Source organism: Teleopsis dalmanni, chromosome X (genome assembly GCF_002237135.1).
Source record: "Teleopsis dalmanni isolate 2A chromosome X, ASM223713v2, whole genome shotgun sequence".
Classification (NCBI taxonomy): Eukaryota; Metazoa; Arthropoda; class Insecta; order Diptera; family Diopsidae; genus Teleopsis; species Teleopsis dalmanni.
Window position 1 is genome coordinate 58,963,801 of NC_051848.1, and position 17,917 is coordinate 58,981,717.

Below are 17,917 nucleotides of genomic sequence, written 5' to 3' on the forward strand. Positions count from 1 at the left end.
TGGCTATAATGAGCAAAACAATCAAAATGAGACAGTGTGAATGTGCTATTAGTAAATTACACTTTTTAAAAAAGCAGTGGAAACATACTACAAAACCACTTAAATTAATGAAATTAAGATTTGGTTGTTTCCATTGGCATGAGCGGATTCATACATGTGAAATAATTTATATATTCACAATTTCCATATAAAACATGTGACAAATGTTTCAAAATTTACATTTTAAATTATTCTCTTTAGCAGCCTTAATGAGCAAAACTGCCTAAATGAGTTAGTAGAAATATGGTGTTATAATGGTTCATTTTGATGGCCAGCGGCATGCTAGACTCACTAGAGTTAATGCAGGTGAATGCATTTGAATACCCTTATATACATTTTGTGTGAAATTATAAAAACAACTATCTTATATGTAAAATGCATTTTAAATTTTTGTTTTTAAAAATATCAGGCATGCCGTGTAAGTTAAATTTTGTTTTTAAAAATAAAAGTTTTTCCTGATTTTATTATTTTTAAGACAAAAATAAGAGTTATTTGTGCTTTTTAAAATAAAAATCAGAATTTTAAGAGTTATTTCTGCGCTGAAAAAATAAAACGCACATGATAATAATTATTTTTAATGAATATAATGTAAAATAAACTTAATTATTATTATTTTTTGAGTTTTACTTCAAAATTCGAATGATAACAGTTAGAAGGAGATTGTTAACATATTGTTTTAATGGTAATTGTTACGGTCCCTGGCTATTTCACATGCATAAAACAGCTGATGTCAATGGAATCGACCAAATCTTATTAAACTTTTTTTTTATTATGTTGATTATGTTGATCAATGATCGCAAAACCAACCATATTAACATTACTGATGAAACAAGTGTAAACTTAGATGCAAAAGTCATCAAAACTTAATATTTTAAATTCGAATTAAAAAAAAAAATTAAAGTTGGTTTTTAACGCAGAAGTGGATTAGATAAAAGCCAGGATTTCAAATCAAAATGTGTGTAAAAATTAGTCTATTAGTAAATTAGTCATAAGTCAATTTTGCTGTTAAGATAATTCATTGGTACCAGAATAATTTTTTTTAAATATAAATATATAAATAATATATATATGACAATATATTTCCAAATTTAACTAATTCCTTCTATTTGAATGTGTTTTAATTGCAGGGAAATATGCCAGAATCCTTGATGCTCAACGTTCCAAAGTTAAAGGTAATTAAAACTGTTTGTCTTTTTTGGAGTATTGGTGTCATTTGCAGTTAAGTTTATCTTCAGTTGCAAGTTGTATCTTCTGCCAATTCCAATTCCAGTGCCCTAACTGTTATCCTTTCTGCAAATAGTGTTGCATTTGCAGTTTCTGTATTGTTGGTTTTATACTTACAAAGCAAAGCGAAATATGCCAAAGAGCGGGTAATTGCAAGAAAATTTCAAAAGAAAACAACTTTTCTGCCGGTGTCAAAGTGCAGCAGAAGGGAAAATAGTCGTTCACTATTTTCTTGAAAATTTTCCTTTTCCTCTCTAAGTCGTTTCGTTTGTGCTTTTTTTTCTATTGCAAATTCTTTGGCCTCATAAAACTCAGTTTGGCACAAAACTTTATTGCCTGAAAACAAGCAAACAAAACTGAAAAATCTTGCCTTCATTTCAGCGCTTTGGTGAGTTCTTTTGGAGGCAATAACTTTTGTCTCATTAACCTTCAAAGTTTATTTGTAGCATGAAATAAGGTTACCATGGGTTTAGGAAATATATGAAAGTACCTCGTGTGATTCGTTCTACTGGCGCTTATGAATGTAAAAATGCGAGAATCAAACAAAAAAAAAATTGCACTGAAATGGCACAGAGCAATTATTGAAGATGTCATGCGAATTTCCATAAATTAATATTTAAAAGCAATGAAAAAAATCTTAGTTATTAAACATAAAGTACGAATTCATACGAACGAATACACAAAGTAATTTGCTAAACAATTTTCCGTAAAAGATTTAATAGTCTGAAATGTCAAAGTACGGAGATTTTCGGCATGCATTTTCCACATGCATACGACATTTAAATATCCCTCATTACCTAGACAAAAGAAACGAAAAATGTAAAGTACACAAGGAGTCTAATAAGCGATATGAACGTACTTTGGAACAGTAATGATTCTCATTGGTTTTACGATTCAGAGAGTTTTCTAAATGAGTTTGTGCTTAATTAGAAAAGTTTCTATGCTTAAATTTAAATTTGAAAAAAAAACTGTAGCCGCTTGTGCTGCTCGAAATTGTCGTTCGTTCATGGAATCAGAGACCCACAAAGTTCTACGCAAAACTTTTCAAAAAAAAAAAATTAATAGTTGTGCAAAGCATGCAGTTTTGAATGATCCATAAATTGGAATATTCTAACCGTTATTGCTAGGCAGTTTAGCTTGCTATTAATTTCAGCATAGACAAGTACATAATCATCGTTTTATAGTAGAATTAGTAGTATATTTTTAAAAGTACCTACAATGAAAGTAATACGTTGAATGACAACATTAAAAACTTAGCCACGCTAAATAAGATTTAAAGATAAAGCTAAGCATATAAGATTCCAATAACTAATGAAATGATTTCCGAAATTTCAATCACCGCTTTTTATAACTTATTTAATTATTTTATCTATTACCGACATTTTAAATTATGAGCATAGTTAGATCATCTCTAATATTTCCATTAGCGAGTTTAGCATTAGCTATTGTTCTTTTGTAAACATATCACAAAAGAACAGCCGCTTACTTTATAAATAACAACACTGCTAGCTTATTCAGTCTAACCATCCAACCATTGAGTCCAACAATTCGCATGGTTACCAGGACTATAAATTTGTCTATTGTGAACTATTTTTGGAAGTACGTAGAAAATTTCCAATCAACTGTCAAAAAATATTTGACAAATAATACTTAATTCATCTAAATTTACAAATACCTATTAAGAATATATACTCAATTATTGAAAAAGGCTCCAAATGCAACTTTCATTCACATTCATGTAAAACATAATATACTAATTCATAATTGCAAAGAATTATTATTCATTTTCGAAAGTTTAACTTTAGTTTTTATCACATGGTTTTGCATATATCAGCCTTTCGGTTCTTCTAGCGTTCCCATCAAAAGTAGTGCTCATTTTATGTTGTTCTTTTGCAACATGCTTACAAAAGAAAAGGTCCATTATTGATCAATTATTGACCTTATACAGAACATATTATCATATGAGCGTGATTTTTAGATTAAAACTTGGACCCTAACAAATAAATGCAATTTTTTAAAAAACATCCGATTCTACTAAGCAATTTGCGTCAACTTTTCACTTCGAATGCAATGTGGAAGGCGATTACTATTATTGTATTTATAGCAATTTTAATCATTCTCTCGATCCAGCGTATAAGCAACGTTGCCAACCGTGATATCAAAACAAGGCATTATTTATGCTTAAATAGGTGTACAAATCGGCGACCTCAATCTAACCTAACCTAAGATTATTTGAAACCTTTTTTTAAGCGAGAATAAGCGAATGCTCTCAGCTAACTTACTGATACAGTATTTTTCAGATGTTTCCCATACATGGTTTATTATCTTTCGATACAAACGATGACTGTTTGGGATAGCAAGAATTGTCTTTTAATTATCCAACTGATAACTAAGTATATGACATAGATACATGAAACGACAATATAAGGTATCAATAATCACCAATTTTAGTAATTTACTACCCAGTAATGATAAAATTATTAAACTATTAATATAGCGTATACAAATCCAAGCACAATATATTTTTATTCTTATCCCTCTGATCAATTTAATAACTGAATATCATACATTTCATTAAGAATGGCCACTAAATAACCGAAAACGATTTCACAATATATTTTATTGTTGCTTTGCTATCTTTGTTTATTAAAATCCAATATTCTCTTCATCGCCATTCCTTTTTAATAAATTGATATAGTTACTTGAATATGCTGACCACTCTGGTACTGATAGGGCCCTTAACGTTTATAGCTATAGTGAGATAAAGAATAGTTTTATAATATATATATATATGAATATGTAATAATACTATATATCTATGTTTTTTTCAGATATGGACTTGCCAAGATTTGCGGAGCCAATGACAAATATAACCGTTACAATTGGAAAAAATGCTTTGCTCTCCTGTGTCGTGGAAAATTTGAAGGGGTACAAGGTAAGCTACTATTTTTAAAAAAAAATTTTAGTCTATAATTTTATAATTAAAAGTAAATCTTATTATTGTTTGGTACAATTATATTTGTATATTAATGTTCTTGTAATTGAAGGTTTTTTTATGGAGTTTGATTATATTAAATTCCTTACTACTTTTTCACCTTAGTCAAGCAGAGAGTACCCCGTCTTAATTCCTGTTTTCTTTTATTATTTTTTTTATTTTTTAAAGTATGTGAAAAGCAGTGGTTGACTTAAACCCACTAAATCCACTTTTTAGGAATGAATGGAGAAGACTTTCGCAACTATGTTAACTTCATTCCAATAATCAGGGAGAAAGTTATTAGCTAGGTTTAATGCTTAGTGGACTTGGTTTATCTAAGCAAGAAAGCATAGGTGTGATGCAGGTAGAAGAAGTAAGTTGAGGAGAAATGCCTGACTATAGGAAAAACTTCATGTTAGGAACGGAATTCTTTACCAAAAAATAGTTGACACCTGTAATCTGCAATCTACATATACAATCTATATTAGATGTTGAGTTGTATATATGGGTCTCGATACTTAACAGTATCTTAACAGTACTTAACTTAACAGTATACTAATTACTACTCAGACTTAAGTGATATTTCTAATAAAGCTTATTTTTAATAATCGTTTTCTTTATATGCAGCACCCAAAAATATGTACCTAAAACGTATTAACACACATAAGTTACTCTCACAACCTACTGGTATACACAAACAGAATTAACATTAATTAAACTTGCTTTGATGGCATTTTATTGAAATTTAAAGTTAATATGTTATGTATGTATACATTCGTCTATGTGTATGTTTGTAAATCAAACATATACAGAACTGCTTTTAATTAACTTAACTAAGTTGATGGTATTTCTCTTAATAGTGAACATACATAGCAAATGACAACAAAGGTAAAGTTTAATAGATATTTGGACTATTAGTTGCCTGAGTTTGAGAATATTCACACTTATTATATAAATATTTAACTATAATTAAACATAATGTTCATTACATTTCATAGGAATCATATAATGTACTTTCAGCAAAATCTCCAAATTACTCTGTCTTCAACATTTACAATACAAACTACACTCACTCCTTCACGGGTATATACATATAGATACTTTCAGCATTATTCCTACTTAGCTATCACTTATGCACAAATGATGCATTTTAAGTTAGGTGCATAATTTGCATTTGATGCCAGCTTTCGTTCAAAGGCGCTAAATTCAATTAAACCTCAAAACAGGAGCACAGGAACACAGTGTAAGTTATGTATGAAGCTTAAGTGCTCAGCTCATTGAAAAGCACTTTGGAAAAAAAGCCAGAGTCACTTACGTATAATCAATGAATTTAAATACAAATTTTCAACATAATCAAGACTAAATGTGCACTCAGCATTCATTATTGAAACAACTAACTAAAAATGCAACGTCAAGCAATTGACTATCTCACTTCTGTTTAAATCACAGCAATATTACTGTTAATACGCAACAATAATTTATGCAAATATACTTTTTCTAGAAGTTTTGAAAGTGAGTTTCACGTAATTTTTCTGTGGAACTGCAAAAATAACTAGAAATTTAATGGCTTTGGTATTTGGTATTGAGTCACCCAGGCGAACAATCTTGCGAAGGCAAGATCTCCCATTGAATTTTTTGGACCCGACCCATATTATGGATTAAGTTGGTCTACAACTAGATCTCTAATTGAAAAAATATTTTCAACGGAAATAAATCGCAACTGGCGCGACATTCCAAGTAACCGTCAGGCTAAAAAGTTGGTTTGGCCCTACAGTTACGGTAGGGCATCTTTTTTCAGCAGCACAGTGTTGAGATTGCTAGTGGCGTGTTTAATGGGTCACCATGGATTGCGTTATCACCTTAACAAAATGGGTCTGTCCACAGAGATAGAATATCGACTTTCCTTAAAAGCAGACGACACTTCCAGTCACATCCTTTTATTACCCTCATGTCTTTGATGTTCCAGAACACAACTCAACATTGCAATATTAATGTTTCCAAACATTTTATGAAAATTAAAGTAAAAATGAAACATTTTGCATATAATCTTTACAGACTAATACGTCAGCTACGCCACTAAACTGTCTGAAAGTATATACTTGTAGTCTTCTGATCCTTCTGATAAGACATTATATCATACATAATTTGATTACATGTCGTTCTACATGAAGACTGTTCGAGAGCAGCATATGAAAATTGATTTTCTAAATAGTGGACTATATGTCCCATCTCTCCTTTTGTGCTATCTTATAATTTTGACAGTTTTATGTACCAGATCTATAAGCTTAGTGAAACAGTAATTAAATTTACTTTCCGGTCGTTGATAATAAATTGCACATTTCCTAAGTAAACTTATTTTGACAATAAAGTATTATCTTTTTGTTAAACGAAACTCTAAAAAAGTTTTCTAAGACTTGCTGATACCGCTTTCGATTTCCACTTTTATATTCGAAGATGCCTTATAGTGCCTAGACTTTTTCTCATAATTAGCTCAGGTAACTATAGTATATTCATGAGCACTTCTAAGGTGTTAGATGTATAAGTTTTTATTGCTTTAATGTTGTTAATAACGTTATATTAAAAATCTTTGTATATGCAGAGTAGTGACATTTTTAGGGATTAATCAAGGGATTAGTTCGTCCCCGTACCATTATCTTTAAATAATTAAAATTTGTATTAATACTAACTAAAAATTTTTGATACAATTCTTAAAAATAATTTATAGTTAAAATAACTATGGAGCAATAAATTATAGAAGAATAAATTTACGTTTATTGTTGGCAGTCTACAATATTATCACTACACGGTTACCCTGTTCACTAATGCAGATTGAAAATTCCCTATCGCATAAAGTTGAAGTAAAAAAATTATTAATAATTTGTAATTAACATAATTAACACTTATCAATTTTAATAATTATATACTAACTAATTATATACTTAATACATATATACTCATTCAACTGATCTTATTCATCATTATTATTATTTATTTAATATTTATTTAACTGCACAGGTTGCTTGGGTGCGAATTGACACGCAAACCATATTGTCCATACATCACAATGTCATCTCCCAAAATAATCGCATCAGTTTAACTTATACAGATCATCGTTCCTGGTATTTACATATTAAGCATGTAGAAGAAGGCGATCGCGGTTGGTATATGTGCCAAATAAATACAGATCCAATGCGTTCCAGAAAAGTTTATTTACAAGTTGTCGGTAAGCGATAATAAAAAATTGATTTAATTTTAGTATATACATATATGTATATACCCTTCTAGTGCCACCGACGATTGTTGATAGCACTTCTAATACTCAAATGGTTGTACGTGAAGGCAATAATGCGACTCTTTGGTGCAAGGCGCGTGGGTCACCGCAACCGTACGTGATGTGGCGACGCGAAGATGGTGAAGAAATGTTGATCGGTGGTGAACATGGTATGTTTAAAATTATATTAATTATATACACATACATTAGAAATATTTTAAATATATAAATATACAATATATATATAAAAATTTCGTTAAATATACCGTTTTTTGCCTTTCTCTATAATATCCTTTAGTCAATATTGTTGATGGTGAATATTTGTTTATATCAAAAGTCAGCCGCTTGCATATGGCAGCTTATTTATGTGTGGCTTCTAATGGCATTCCTCCTTCCACAAGTAATCGTGTATATTTGTATGTACAGTGTAAGTATTCACAATTTTTAATTGCTTTTTTTAATATATGTATAATCAATATTCTTTTCTATTCAACACCCTAACACATCCTTAATATATATAACTTAATATATATTTGTGATAAAAACGAAGTATATATAGTATATGTACTATATATATGTCGGCGATATCTCCAGCATCAGGATCAGTCAGTTTCTTGACTATGTAAATGCTTATGGCTGTTTCTAGTCTGACCTACCCACTATTACGAGATTTTTGTGGATTCAAAACGGCTTTTTAGCTAACTGTGGAGGACTTGTCCTCCCTCCACCACAACTAACTCACTAACTATATGTACTAAATATTCTCTTAAGTGGAAACTTATTGTCAGCCAATTTTGATCTGTTTAAGAGAGGTTAAGAGAGATGTTGAAAATATATTTTATTTTAAGAAAATTGCCCGACCATAATTGCTGTCCATTGAAAGGGATTCTCCTTTAAGAAAGTTTCCAATTCATTTAAATATACGATATATAAATAACCTTAATATCCTTAGTATATGTTTATTGTATAAACCAAAATCTAATGTATATGTATATGCCAGGCTTTCGAGTTTTCTTTGGAAATTATAGTTGAAAGTTTGTCGAGCCTTTCTCTATGATTTTTCCAAATAATTCTATCTATGGTCGTGCTACCGTTAATATTTACTCTAGTAGTATTGTTATTTATATGCAAATATTTTCTATTAGTGATCTTGATAATAGTTTATGGGTTAAGCTAAGGCCTTTATGCATTGGGATGAGTTTAATCTATTGTACACCCTTAGGGATCTTATATACAATAACCTTTTTAGGTTTTTCTGGAATACATTTGTGTCAGTTGTGTTATCCGTTCCATTGCTCACTCTATGTTATTGAGTACTGAATGTGCATAGCTGTTGTTAACAGTTACTAAAAGTGTTTTTATTCCTACCCCTAATATGTTTACCCTCGATTTGGGGATCCAGTTAAGAGAGCTGATTTTTAATTTTTATTAAGTATATTATACTTGTTTATGAAGTAAATTATTATTGCATATTAAAAGTGTCCTCTTATGACTCCAAAGTATAACATTCAAATTAAGTTTATGTAAAAATTTATATTTTTTAAGGTATTTCGTTTTAATAATCTCATCATATTTAATAATTAATTGTTGTTGATTGGTATAACTATTTTATCTGTATAATGGAAAAAATTATCAGATTGAGTACATTGAGTATTTATTTTTTACATCTTTAGAGATTGATTTCATTTAAATTAATTTAATTCTTTTTTTTGAAGTATACACATTAGTATATGTATCGCATATATGCATGTGTAGTACATATACTCGTATGTACCTTTAGAGTAGTAATTAAATTACATAGTCTATTGTAAAAAACACTAATTTTTTTCTGACTTATTAATTGCAACTTATCGGATATAAAAATTTAACAAACAAAAGCGAGAATAATATGAGTTTTAATGTAGCAGATAACTTCATTTCGTTTTTTTGTTATTAAAATAAATTGAATTGAGTTGAATTAAATTCTTAACTATCTGCTTTAATAAATAATTTTAATATAATTAAAATTAAAATATTGGTCCATAGTATTAAAACCACAAAATATAAAAAATGTTTATTCAAAACCGCAAAATGCTTAATAATATACTTTGAAATACTGCTTATTATTATTGAGTTTTTTTTATTAAATTTTAAAAATATTGTAATTTAAATCAATTTCATTTGGTTGCTTGCAGAAACCTAATCATATAAATATAATTTAATTAAATCACATTGAAAGGTTGGTTTGTTTGAATAATTTTGACATATGCTCCTAACTTTTTTTCAATGAAATCAATTAAGTGATTGATTTCTCCACTGAACTGTAGCAGATAATTTAGTCAGGGCAAAATTTTCTTATAAATTAATCAAAAAATCAAAGACCAAGAAGTGAACTTTAATTCGGCTTAAACCTTTACCAAAGGACAGTTTTGTTACAAATCATTGATGGGCGTGCATAGAATAATTGGCTTAGTCCACTACTTGAACTATGTACCTAAAACATGGGGATTAACAATATTCGTTCACACAGTTTTGTTCTTGTGATGTCACTTACGTATAGAGTTCACATGGGTTCTTGTACTGGTACACTTAATAAGATATACACAAGCATAAACAATACGTGGAGGCAAGCAGAGTTATAAGTGAAGCAATGCCATCAGCACAAACACTTTTCATTGGAAGTTGGGTCCAATTTGGGTCCAATATTAGAGGTATCAGTAGCAAATATTAATATCGATTTGATGATCCAAAATTATTGTGTACAGACACGAGTTTCTGTTTATTCTTGATGTCGCTGTTTATCTCTTTTTATAGGCTTCCATATACTATTATTTTAAATGGTTTATTTATTGTTTATTTAACAAATTAACTTAACTAAAATATGCTTACAGAATTGTTTTTCTTTCTTTGGACGACAGATTGTATGTAATTATACATAAAAACATAACCCTGTTTTTTATACTCCTGTTGTATTGACCCTACTTGATAGACTTCATCTATTTCATTATTATTTGAAATTTGTTAAACGCGGGGAATACTCAGCAATCAAAAAGTCCAATGCAAGCTTTTGTTTAAAAAACGTTAGTATTTCATACATAAATTATTGACATTTAGACGGACTGACTATTTTTCGCAAATAATTGAATGTAATATTGATACAATCGATAGATCTAAATTTTTTTGCCATTTTCGATAATTTTTCAAAACTACAAAAGCTAACTATATATAAACTAACTAACTATATATATATAAAAGTTAATCACTTTTGATGAGTACACTCATTGATTCACATCACTCGAGTATGTGCTATGACTCATGAATCACCTACTATATACGCTACTTTATTAAGAAAAGTGTACACATTTTTGTGAAGATGATTCATTAGCACTTGTGCTTGTTAATGAAAACACTTATGAATCATATCTGTGGCGAATGCGCATTCATATAAGTGGCGTATAAGAAAAACATATATAATGCATTTATACTTGGTTTTTATGAGTGCATTCAGAATGTCAAAATTATGATTCTTTGAGGTCCTTCATTTACACATAGATGATGGTACACTAATAGTTTGAATGAAATCAGCATCATCGAATCCAGCATAGATGGCAACAAGTAGCTGAATTAAAAATAAAAAAATACAACCATATATATTGCCGCTGTCAGAAGTGTCCTATCCCAAGGCTTTTGGCTAATTTACCTAATGGTTATGGTGCCTCTAATGCAGATATGACATTGTTTCCTATATACCATAAGCAGATAATATAGGGTCTGTACGATCAGCGACATATTTTACTTTGCATTGCTAGTGTGATTTGGGTGACCCTAAGGCAGACATCGCATCATCGTTTCACATATCCGATGTGCGATAGACCATGTAAAAAATTTATATGATCACCGACGTCTCCTTCATTGTACTAGTGGCATCTGCATAAATTATTCGCACAAATAATGTCAAATTAATAAAATAATTTTAATATTTAAAAGAAAATTTAATTTTAAATTTTGAAATTGTTATACTGTAGTTGTAGCGTTTTAATGCCATCTTCACTGCAGTGTGTTTCATAAGCCGTTAGCATAATTTTTGGTACGTCTATGGATCCTTGTTGGAGCAGGCAAAAAGAAACGCTCGCATTAAATTAAAATCCTTCCATTTGTAAGCATAGCACGCTTTGTTTGTATTTTTAAGGAATCAAACATCATCACTGTTGCTGTTTGTATTTGCCATGTGGCCCACATGTTTGCACAAGTGCAGTATGTGCATGCGAAACAGTTTCAATGATTTTATGTATTGCATATATTCCCACTTGATGATATATGAACAAGTACGTACAAGCACATGCATGCAAATGCACCATTATATTTAAAACTTCAAAAAACAAAAAAATCCTGATATTATGGCAGTTTAATAACAGCAAAACTGTCACGTTATCTGTGAAAATTGAATTTGGATCAGTTTCTTTTTATTTCTAGATTAAATTGTAATTTAATCAATTATACATAATTATAATTTTATATATAATAATTTAATATAATTATAATTTTTATGTTTATAAAATTTGATTACTTTAAAATACTTCATTGTACCGTTGCAATGCAGTATCTTCCTCCTTTTACTTCTGGTAAGTCAAAATAAACATGCTTGACTGTACCCATGTATTTCAATGGCATTACATTCTACCCGTAATACCCACTAATATCTCACCCCTTTCACTTCTAGTAAGTCAAAATTATCATGCTTGAATGTACCCATGTATCTCCAAGTATTTAGAATTTATTTTGATTTAAATATATTTTTTTTTAAAAAAAATCCGATAATTATTGTTCTAAACAAAAAGTTCTGTATTAAAGTTTCTTAACCTTGACATTTACTTTTTGACAGGGTTCGTATTTGCTCACTCATAAGCAGCTCAGGCTCATGAGCAAGAGCCAATTCTTACGTGAGCCCAAAATGGGCTCATGAGCGTGAGCCCATAATTGGCTCATATTAAAGAGCTGCTCACCAGCGTGAGCCTTCAAGTTGCTCATATTGAAGAGCTGCTCATGAGGTCTCACGAGCAACGAGCTCACGAGCTCAACTGTTTAATAAAAAGCGATTTACTAGTTTATTTGCTTTATTTATTTTTATAAACGTTATATGTAAAAATATATAATTTCATATTAAAACAATATAACGAAACAATAATTTGAATTTGAAAAACAAATTTATAAAATATTATTATTTTTCACAAATAAACAATAAAAATATATTTATTATTTATTTTAGGAACTTGATTATGTCCATATTTTAGTTAGTTCAAGGTTATTAATATTTTTAATCTTTTTAATGACATGTTTCCATAAAAAAAAATAATAACAAAATCTTAAATTGGGCGCATAAGATCTCATGAGCCGCAGCTCATGAGCCGCAGCTCATACTCTTGCTCACGAGCGTGAGCCCATTTATAACTTAATGGCGGCTCTTGCTCGTGAGCGTGAGCTCTGTAGTTGGGCTCGCTCGTGAGCGTGAGCCATCGTATGAAAAGAATTTTTTGCCGGCTCATGAGCCGTGAGCAGAATGAGCCGAAATGAGCCGCTCATGGGTACGCAAATACGAACTCTGCTTTTTGATGAAAAAATTTTTTACGGAAGTCTTCATCCACTTCCAATAATGACAGAGATAATCAGTTTACACTGAAAAAGAAAACTAAAATAAAGTTTACAGTGAGTATCTTACCCAAAAAACAAAAAGCAAACAAAAAACACTTAATACATCCGAAACGATACTTATAAATCTTATATTTAGTGTACATATTAAATATTTTTAAATCTAATATGTATATATTAAACAACCCAAAATCATGAGTCATGAATTTAAAGTGCTATAGAAGTAATTCCCACATAATGGATAACTTAACAATAATATCTTAGTGATATTGTAATAACCTTTAAAAGTTTTCACCATAAACGTTTTGACACTTATAAGACACATCTTCTATATATAACGTTACACTTCATCAATAAATGTACAATTTTGGTATGTAGATTCGAAACATGTAGAGTTATACGTGTATTGTCGAACTTCACTCAATAATGTTATTCATTTTTTAATACATATTTTTTTATAAAAAAAACAAAACGCTAGATATATGCACTCGAATTTTATTGAAATTTGCAAATGCAAATTAAAAGAATTAAGTACTTGAGTTATATGTTAATTAAATGTTTAGCAAATGTCACTCCGAATTACATTCATTGTTCACTAATGAGTCTCCAACAACATCTGCACCATCGACAACAGTACGAGATGCACCCTTAGCAGCGCCCTCTTCATTTAAATTATCGGAATTATCGGAATCATGGGAAACATTGGAGTTTGCTAACTTATCACATTTGTCCCAATCATCAGAATTATCTAAGTTTTCATTTTCCGACTCATCTTCATCACTTGAATGTGGATCAAATTCAGGCATTTCACCGGTGAAGTACAAAACAGCTTTAGGTATAACACGTGAGTGAAATAAAAGCCCAAAATTATGATCAATTATTAGGGACGCTCCCATGTCATTTTTCATAGATTCCGCTGGATCAAAAAACTTAAAAAAAGACGGGCGTGGAACAGTCATAGAAACAATTTCATTTGTATCATCTCTAGAGATTCCCTTAACTGTTTCTAACGTTAGATTCATGTCTTTCTTCCAATTAATCACGCAACCTTGACTATTGCAAATACGAGGCCCACTATGATGAAATGGCATTTTTTCGTCAGGGTCAAAAGTCAAATAGTATTTTTTAATGAGAACCTCATTAGTAAAATAATTATTTTTTTCAAAATGGAATTCAAGAGTAAAACCATTTGTTTCATTGCACTTTTCTCTTATATCAATTAGTTTTCTAAGGAGTGGCTCGTCATATTCCTCTATTAAATGAGCAAGCGCACTCACATTGCGCATTACTGTTAGCCAAAAATTGGGTATGCCGATAGCATCACCTGACAATTTTTTGTATTCCCTCAACTGTTCCTCAAAGTTATAATTATTCTTTTTATTTTCATCATCTGCTGCTACTTTCCATTTTACCTCTTGCTTTGGTGGATCAATCTTACCAAAAATTATTTCAAATCTCTGATTATAAAACTGTTGACACTTGGCAGCGTGCTTTACCTCTAAGTCATTAATTTCCTTGTAGAATTCAGAGTCTATCGCACTCTGATCAATTTGAGCATTCTTCAAAACTGTGATGCGATTTTGAATCACCTTAGGGAAGGTTTTCACCATGTCATGAAGAAAATGACGGCGTTCGGCAGAATTGATGAGTCCCGGTAGAAAGCTCTTGGACTTCTGATCAGGGAAAGTTGCGCTACATGGACCACCTTTAGTGGTGCATTTACTCTTTATTGCTGAAATAAAAGTAAGTTTGTTTTTAAATATACTCGTAAAATCGAAAAAGGATGAATATATATGCATCCCAGTTTGCAATTAAAAAATGTTTACATATAATATCAGTCTACAAATATATATTTAGAGGCCATCCACTGTACATAATATACAATATTGAAAAATTCATTTACTCACCGAGTTTTGAGCGTTTTGGCATTATAAAGTTCAATAATATGCGCTATGCAGAAGATAATTCAATTGACAATGTACTTTGGCAGTTTTCCAATTATGGAATCGAATATAGTAACTGAGTTTATATTTGATGGGTTAAGAACAATTTTTATTTTTATTTTTATTTCTAACTAATTTTGATATAACCCCGCATGCTTGTCAAATATGTGTCCAAAATTATATTAACTATGGATATATGTATTACAAACAAAGAAATACGAGCGGAATTACAGTTTCAGAGGTACTCCGATTTGATGTTGCTTTGACGGCAGATCCTGATAAAATTGATTGCTCTGAGTAATTTTTTCACTGCGTTGTATATCGATACCTCAGAAGTTTCACATAGGAAGAGAATTTTATCCTCCCTGCACATGCGCTGTACAATGGCAAATTTTTTGAAGAAAAAATCATTTGAAGCATACAAAGTATTTCAAATGTTTGAAGAATACATTTGGCAACAGTATTATATTCAATCAAATACCATTTATTATTATCTACCGTATATTATGAAAACTTTAAAAATATTTACTTTATTTCATACTAATAGAAAAATTAAGATTAGCTTGATTCACACAGATTGATATTCACAATGCTCCGTGGTTCTCTACTGTTCAATCAGCACTTGTTGATTGATTCAAGACATAAGATTGATCCCAAGAGTACGCTGAGGTGTCATAAGGCTAATAATAAAAATAACATGAACTGCAAAATAACCTTACTGTCAACAGCTATAGGTCCCGCGCATATGCAAAAGATGAGCACTGTACCTCTTCAAAGTAAGAGCACTCACAGAACAATGTTGAGTATTATCCATAGCCTCATTCCAATAGGATCAAAATCTTACTATATAATTCATTTGACTACAGTGGTTATAGTTGAATTCTGTTGAAATATTTAAGTAAAAAATACAGATAAGTTATTGCAGGATTTAAATAACAACAATGCTAGCAACTAATATTATATACATTTTCTTTAAAAAAAAAGAAAAACAGGATAAATGAATTTGAAATTTATTGAAATTCTCAAATGCACTTTATAAGATATATATAGATGTGATTAAGAAATATTTTAATTAAATGTTAGTGAATTATTGAGGTTTACATTGATTGCTCAATAATAGGTTGGCACCAAGAGTTGCACCATCGAAGGCAGTAGCAGCATCACCTCCAGCATCATCTCCAGCAGCGCCCCCTTCATCTGAATCGTTCAAATCCTTCTTATTATTCGATTCGTCCGTTTCTTCATTTTCCGACTCATCTTCAGTACATGCACATGGATCAAGTTCAGGCAGTTCACCGGTGAAGTATAAAACTGCTCTAGATATGATACGTGACCGAAATACGAGTCCCAAATCATAATCAATGTTTAATACCTCTTTCATATCTTTATCTATAGATTCTGTATTCTGTTCCAGCGGTGGATTAAAGAAATGGAAAAAAGACCGACGTGGAACATTTTTAAATATCATTTTATTGGCATCATCTTTAGAGATTTCCTTCACTGTTTTTAACGTTAGATTCATATCTTTCTTCCAATGAATAAGGCAACCTTTACTCTTCCATATTATTGGCCCATCATATTGAAACGGCATTTTTTTATTAGGCTCGATATTGAAGAAGTATTTCTTTGTAAGAACCTCATCAGTGAAGTAATCATTGCGATCGAAATGAAATTCTAAAGTAAAAGAGTCTTCTTTACCGCATTTTTCTCTAACATCGATCAGTTTTCGCAAGATTGGTACGTCATGGTCCTGTATCAAATGACCAACCACATCCACACTGCGCAACACCTCTAACCAAAAACTAGGAATGCCGATGGAGTCATTCGATAGGTTCTTGTAGTCATTAAATGCTTGATCATGGTCATGGTCGCCTTTTGCATTTTCATCACAAGGGGGTTCCTTCCATTTTGGATCTTGCTCTGGTGGATCAAATTTACCAGAAACTATTTCAAATCTCTGATCATAAAACTTTTGAAACTTGGCAACGTACTTTACCTCCAAGTTATTAATTTCCTTGTACAATTCAGAATCAATCGCAATTTGTTCTAACTGAATATTCTTCAAAACCGTTATACGGTCCTTTATTGATTGCGGGAAGCTTTTCACCATCTCATGAAGAAAATGACGACGTTCAGCAGCGTCTAAGAGTGCGGGTTGAAACTTTCTGACCTTTTTATCAGCCTTTTCATCAGTGAAAGTGGATGCTTCACTACTTGAACCACTTTCAGTGGATGATTTGACCACATTGTCTGAAAAAAAAAGAAATTTATTTTTTAATACGAAATCGAATCATAAGAAGAAAATAAATGCATGACTCTTAAAGAAACCAATTTCGCGACTAAAAAAATATACACTTTTTACTATAATAAAATATTTCATAACACATAAAACCGGGATTAGCAAAAATTTTTAAAACTAATCAAATAAATGTAAAATATAAATTTTTTGAAGATTTTTAGTAAATTCAATCATATTCAATCATAATTCAATCATACTAACCAGCTAACCCGCTAGTGTCACAAAAGTTCAAATGTACCTTAATGCCTCCCCTAATATATAACCTCAAAAATACTCACATCTGTCTATCTCTCTTCACACAACATTGAAAAAAATATTTCCTCCCCCGTATTTGAGTTTGAGGAATCTGCCATGATAAAATTCACAATATCCGCCGTAAAGAAAGAAACTCACGTAAGAAACTCAGGTCTATTACAGCGGTAGAATTATGAAGACGAATGTATGTTAGTTGTTAGTTTAATATTGACAACTGAAGAAAAATTTTTATTTTCATTTCTAACTAATTTTGACACAATCTCGCATGCTTGTCAAATATGCATCAA

At 30.6% G+C, this 17,917-nt stretch overlaps 3 protein-coding genes across 3 annotated transcripts in view; 1 reads left to right on the plus strand and 2 right to left on the minus strand.

Annotated features, from left to right (window-relative positions):
- The first annotated feature begins 1,144 nt into the window (after positions 1–1,144).
- LOC119688474 (limbic system-associated membrane protein-like) lies at positions 1,145–9,149 on the plus strand. The gene is made up of 6 exons (XM_038103150.1): positions 1,145–1,211; positions 4,095–4,198; positions 7,253–7,460; positions 7,523–7,678; positions 7,807–7,935; positions 9,145–9,149. The coding sequence occupies exons 2-6, from the start codon at positions 4,097–4,099 to the stop codon at positions 9,147–9,149; spliced, it is 600 nt and encodes a 199-aa protein (XP_037959078.1). The 5' UTR covers positions 1,145–1,211; positions 4,095–4,096.
- A 4,498-nt stretch (positions 9,150–13,647) lies between these two features.
- On the minus strand, positions 13,648–15,151 carry LOC119689408 (nucleosome assembly protein 1-like 4). Its single transcript, XM_038104236.1, has 2 exons — positions 15,041–15,151; positions 13,648–14,865 (listed from the first exon to the last, which is right to left on the minus strand). Exons 1-2 carry the CDS (start codon positions 15,060–15,062, stop codon positions 13,703–13,705), a joined length of 1,185 nt encoding a protein of 394 aa, XP_037960164.1. The 5' UTR covers positions 15,063–15,151; the 3' UTR covers positions 13,648–13,702.
- A 1,012-nt stretch (positions 15,152–16,163) lies between these two features.
- LOC119688475 (nucleosome assembly protein 1-like 1) overlaps positions 16,164–17,917 on the minus strand; it is a 4,391-nt gene continuing 2,637 nt past the window's right edge. Inside the window, exon 2 of the mRNA XM_038103151.1 lies at positions 16,164–17,326. Coding sequence (XP_037959079.1) covers positions 16,164–17,326 — 1,163 coding nt within the window. The remainder of the gene's footprint in view (positions 17,327–17,917) is intronic.

Coding starts and splice junctions, on each gene's coding strand:
- LOC119688474 (XM_038103150.1), top strand. CDS start 4,097: ATGGACTTGCCAAGATTTGCGGAGCCAATGACAAATATAACCGTTACA. Junction 7,461..7,522: donor AGTTTATTTACAAGTTGTCG/GTAAGCGATAAT, acceptor ATACCCTTCTAG/TGCCACCGACGATTGTTGAT. Junction 7,679..7,806: donor GTTGATCGGTGGTGAACATG/GTATGTTTAAAA, acceptor AATATCCTTTAG/TCAATATTGTTGATGGTGAA.
- LOC119689408 (XM_038104236.1), bottom strand. CDS start 15,062: ATGCCAAAACGCTCAAAACTCG. Junction 14,866..15,040: donor GCCAAAACGCTCAAAACTCG/GTGAGTAAATGA, acceptor CTTTTATTTCAG/CAATAAAGAGTAAATGCACC.